Source organism: Paralichthys olivaceus, chromosome 23 (genome assembly GCF_024713975.1).
Source record: "Paralichthys olivaceus isolate ysfri-2021 chromosome 23, ASM2471397v2, whole genome shotgun sequence".
Classification (NCBI taxonomy): Eukaryota; Metazoa; Chordata; class Actinopteri; order Pleuronectiformes; family Paralichthyidae; genus Paralichthys; species Paralichthys olivaceus.
Window position 1 is genome coordinate 12097083 of NC_091115.1, and position 5615 is coordinate 12102697.

At 41.9% G+C, this 5615-nt stretch overlaps 1 protein-coding gene across 1 annotated transcript in view; it reads right to left on the reverse strand.

Annotated features, from left to right (window-relative positions):
• The window catches only part of LOC109632679 (proton myo-inositol cotransporter), a 54569-nt gene extending 49106 nt beyond the window's left edge, over positions 1-5463 (reverse strand). Inside the window, exon 1 of the mRNA XM_020092098.2 lies at positions 4864-5463. Within this exon, the coding sequence (XP_019947657.1) occupies positions 4864-5458 (595 nt within the window). The 5' untranslated portion in view covers positions 5459-5463. The remainder of the gene's footprint in view (positions 1-4863) is intronic.
• Between the last annotated feature and the right edge of the window lie 152 nt (positions 5464-5615).

Consider the following 5615-nt stretch of genomic DNA (forward strand, 5'->3'; position numbering starts at 1 on the left):
TCTATTCAGTTTGAGTAAGAGGGATGATATTTGAAGCTGAAAGTTTATTTTGGAGTAAATTATGATGCATATGACAAATTAACTAATCCAAGATGGCTAAGAAGAGCAGATTTCCGCTTTAAGATTGAAACATCTTTCTGCAAATACTCAGCAAGAAAACCTCTTAATTTGATTGCAGCTGCCACTTCATGTAATAAATCCATGTCAATCCTGCCTTTCTGGTTCAATACTGTCTGCTCAGACATGCAACAGTCTCCGTGCCTAGGCAAAGGTCAGATTGACAACAACTGGCCAGGAGCAGACATACCAGAGGCTTATGGGTAGAAATACAGGGAGGCAGGTCATGGGGTCTATGGCCTTTACTGGTCTGACAAACAGCTCTGCTGACCTTTTTGGCAAGTTCAGTTCAGAAATGCTAAGCAGTTTGGCTTCCCTGAGAAACCGGTGCTCATGTTGATGTGAGTGTGCGGGTAACAAGCCAATGCCAGAATAATTGCGTGCAATGAAAAAGTGCTGCCTTATTAGCATCTCCGGCGGCTAATTTCGTTGCCAGAATGTGTTTCATTATCTACCAGGGCCTGGCTCGTGCATACTTCTGTAATGAAGATCACTGTATGGGAAAAGATTTTGATGGCATAAAGGGGAGGATACACTTATAATGAAACAGCCAATTATAATGTAACAGCCTAAATGACACAGGTGATTAGTTTCCTCCTTGTATTAGCAATCAGAGTGTGTGTGTGTAAGTGATAGCAGCATTTTCATAACTCATTTCATGTGTTTGTTCGGGAAACGGCGGCATCATTTCCTCACCTATTATGTTTTTAATATTAAAAAAAATTAATTTTACCCCCATCACCTTTCATTATCTGTGGTTGAACAAACTGCCATTACCGCTGTGACTGTTAAGCTCACAGTTTATTTATTGGACTGGTCTCTCAACTGGCTCTGTAAAGTCCATTAACTATGTGTACTTGAAAATGACAGTGTCACATTTCCAAAGAGCCTAAAGTAGTTAATAATGAGAGTGTGTTTCCACTTGCAACAGGTACACAAACAGTTTGAGAAGGTTTATACTGCGGAGGTAACAGAGCAGTGGGAATTCATAAATGGAAAGAGCAGCAACAGGGTAATTTATTACTTATTACATTACATTACATTTGTCAACAACTAATTGTGAGTCCAGTTGGACATCTTCATTTAACAGGGTGTTCCTAGGGTCTTAAAAAGTCTAAACAAGTCTCAATTTCAATGATCTGAATCTTAGGCCTTAAAAAGTCTTAAATATGTTTAAATATTACATTGGTCATTTGACGCTACTTCCGTCACACAGAAATTTGTAATGTCCCCATCTGTTGTCGTTCCATCAGTGATACAGAAAGCACATTGCCATAAAACTACAAACAAGATTAATAACTGAATCTACAAACACCCTCATCGGAATGTATCTCAGTACACTCGGCTTGGCTGTGGGAACAACTATAGATATCTACTGTCTCTGCCTGAAGTTTGTGAGATAAGTTGGCATTTCGAGGGTTATTCTCCACTTCACCTTATCATGTGAGGAAGTCTTGTAGGGGAATCTTATCATGGGGCAGTGTTAGTTATAAAGTCAATGCTGAGACTGACATAATAAATTGTGCTTGTTAAAAACCTGCAGAAACCCTGTTTAATCAACAGTATAAAATCTGAATACATCCAAGATATGAGAAACATGAGATATGAGAAATCTTCATAAATGTTAAGATAAGCTAAAATATCCTAACATCTTAACCTAACATTTAGCAAGATGGATACAGAATATTTGGAGCCAATATTGATACTGATATTTGATACTGATATGTCAGTCGATTTATATTTTTTAACATCAACAACCTCAGATTTTTATTTTCTATGACCATGTGAGAAACTGAGCCAGACAATTGACTCTTAAAAATTCAACAAGTCAGTGCTATTTGGTGAACAAACTATGTAAAGGTAGCAGCTTTTCCACACTCTCTGCCCTGAAATTTCTTGTTACTTACTGGCCAACACATTGATTGATAAGTAGCCTATATATCTACAGTAAAAAGAATATTGTAATGTAATGTAGTCCCCCCCGTGAAAATTAAACTGCACTTTATAAGATTTCATTCTGGTTCATTATGTGCGAATTCAAATGGATGGAAAGTGCAAGAAGATAACACGATGGATGAGATTCAAGGGGTGGGCAGATTTTATAAACATGTTCACATCTCTGTATTCCAGAGAACTGGTATAATTAGACTGATCTAAGCCATCTGTCTAATCAACTATGTCAACAACTTTTGACAGAAAAAAGTGGCAGCAGTTTGGTGTAATAAAGTGCACCAGTTCTCTAACAGGAGGAAGCTTGTTTTTGTGAAATGCCCTGTAATTGCTCTGATTGATTGCACTGAGAAAATACTTTTGAAGAATTCCCCTACAGCAAAGTGAAAATAAAAGAGAAGAAAGAGAACAGCAGCCAGAGCAGTTGTCTTTACAAAGCTACCTTTGCTTAAGAACTGTTTTAGTATAAAAGGAAATGTTTTGTCAAGGGTGTCTCACAGCGTAGATGAAGATATCAGGGCTAATTTTTCACCCTTCACAAAAAGCACACAGACTTATTACTGACCCAAGCTGTATAATAATCCATCAGAAGAAACACAAAGTTTTCATGTAGTATTGTCAAAGTTTAAGCTGACCCCTGGGAAGGATTACTTAATGGGGATATCAGGCACATGCAGGGCCCTGGAGCCAATGGGAGCCCTTGGCCTTAAGATTTATTGTTAGGCTCTTTTTTAATGTGATTTTGTAAATGAGCAGATGAAATCATTTGATGTTACAACGTTTACATTGTGTATACACGGTATCTGATGCTTCCTAAAGTTCCTACCACACTTCCTGCCACTTTCAATTGACAGTGGCGCTTTCAAATGTCCAGGATTAAAAATGAACTATAAGGATCAGGATGACGCAGCAATTTTAACATCTGACTTGTCATTGAAGAAGGCCAGAGGAAGGCTTTAGATAGGATATTTACCTACAGCTAGATGGTTTTGTTTTCACCACTGTCCATTTGTGGTTTTTGTGTTTGTGAGTGAGATTACAAAAAAAACACTTAAATGAAACTGGGTGCAGCTCCGGATCAAACTTTGATAACATAACATTGCGATCTTGCTTGAATTTAATGGGACTCTTGGGCTGTTGAGGCTCTGTGATTAATTTATGGTTTTGAAGTCCTGAAGATGTGCATACTTTGCTGTACATAACATAAACAAAAGGCCTAAAAAGGCAGTACTTTCACGTTTCAACACAATTTCAATGTGATATATGATTTTTGTATCCAGGGCCTGAGATAATAAGTCCATAGCTGAACCCCACAGGCAAAAAAGCTGCCAAAAATCAAAAGCAAACTATACCTTCACATCCAGGCCAAAGAAGAGAATTACATTGCATCCAACATGCATTTCAAAATCATTATGGGCACAAGCATTCCTGGTTTTCTGCTTTAAATCAACATCTCCTACTTTGCCCATGCAGCCACTTGGCTGTAACCCCCTCACGTCTTCCCAACTATAGTGGAAAATGAACCCGGAAACACTCATCATCTGCATATTCCTGATCCCAGAGATACAAACATATGCTAATTATGATGTGGAAGGATTATATGTCATACAATCAAATCCAAATTAAAAATGCCCCTGAAACATCTCTGAGCAAAACATCAATACTCAAGGACTCAAGCTTGTAGAGGAAGTACACACAGAGCTCTTCACTTTGGTCACCTTTCTCTCCCATTCCAGAGACTGATTGAGGCGAGAAACCAGTTTATAATCCCTCCACGAATCACAGAGAAGAGCTCTTCCTATACTCTTAAAGGAGTGCGTTGGACAAGTGCCGTCAGCATGTGGCACTCAGCCTGGAAAGCCAGTTTTAACAGCCCTTTGCACAGAGGATGTGACTCATGATTAACATTGAATTCTGATCAAAAGGCATGTCGCATGAAAAAGCATTTATGCAGCAGTGGGAGGGATATGCAAAGAGAGGGGGGATTGAACAAAGCTGAGATGAAGTAGTAGAGAGGGAAAATGCAAAAGTATGTGTTTAGGGGAAGAAGAAAGAACTGAGCAGCCAATCAGATAACTGTAACTCTAACATTAATGTCCAATGATGGTGGTTTTACTGAGAATTAAAGTTTCCTGTGTACTTCGTGGTTTCACTTTGACTTCCTTTAGACATGCTGGGATAATATCCGCCTCTTATCCGTCACTCAGACTGACTTAATTACTTAATGGTACTGAACCAAATCAAAACATAATCACAATTTCAGTTATAACAAAGACAGCAAGTTGTCTACCAGCCAGTGGCGTGCAACCACAGTGAGCAGAGGGGACATGCTGTGCAATCACAAGCTGTGAGTAATTCAAAATATCAAGCCTAAGGCAGAGGGAGGACAGAGAGTGACGAACCAAACCACTGTGAACAAAAACAAGTTTTAAGACCTATATGGCTCTGATGATCCTGACCTCTGAACTTTCTAATGGACAGCAAGTGCAGGGGTAAGCAAAAATCAATATCACATAGTCATTAGTGTTACCAGCATGAAGGGTGATGATTGCACTGATTCAGTCAAAGATTGCAGTTCTTTTCAGTTCTGTGAGTCAAGTCTTTTTAAACTGTAATTTACAACTAATGTCAGTGTTTAAACCGGTGATATTTCAGAAAAACAAGACTAAACTGCATGTAGGATTGATTATAATCCAATGCATGTTCTGAAAGACTAAAGTGGGACTTCGCAACAATCAACTTATAGTTTGTTTATGACTGAAGGGACAGAGAGAGCAGGTGGAACACATGTCTTACCAAGCCCAACTCCCACGATGAGCCTGCCCGTCAGCAGCACCTCTTTCCCGGGGGCGGTGCTCAGCACGATCCCCCCGAGCGTGAAGGAGAAGCTGGCCAGCAGTATGCACACCCTACGCCCGAAGAGCCCGTTGAGGAAGCCGCCCAGCAGCGCGGACAAGGCGGCCGCGGCCACAGTGCATGAGATGAGCAGCTCCTGCCACAGGGCGCTCAGCTCCAGCTCCCGCTTCAGCAGGAGCATCGCCCCGGAGATCACCCCGGTGTCGTAGCCGAACAGGAAGCCCCCCAGCGCGGAGAACACGGCCAGGACGTAGACGAAGCCCGGCGTGACATCCTGCTGGAACTGCTTGCGGGCAGCCCTCTCCAGGTCCCCGGCGGAGGAGGTGGAGGCTGCTCCTGCCGATCCCCCGGCTCCCGCTCCAGGGGCACTGGCAGCGGACGCTCCGGCGGCGGCGCCCTGGCTGCTTATGCTGGCGCTGGACGGAGCCTTGATGAGACTTCGCTCTCCTCCATCGTCCACTTTCTTCCAGCGCTCGCCCATCAGGTTGCTCATACTACGGAGGCTGTAGTCATGATCCACCTGCTTTCGCGACATGTGGGAAATACAACACGGGACAGGGCTGCTGGCTTGTGTCTGGTGCTTCAGGGAGAAAACAGAGAAAAAAGAAAAGTAAAAAAACAAAACACACTGGCCCACTAAACTAATGCAACACCCTCTCAGTCTGGAGTTACTGCCAGGTACTTCCAAAACA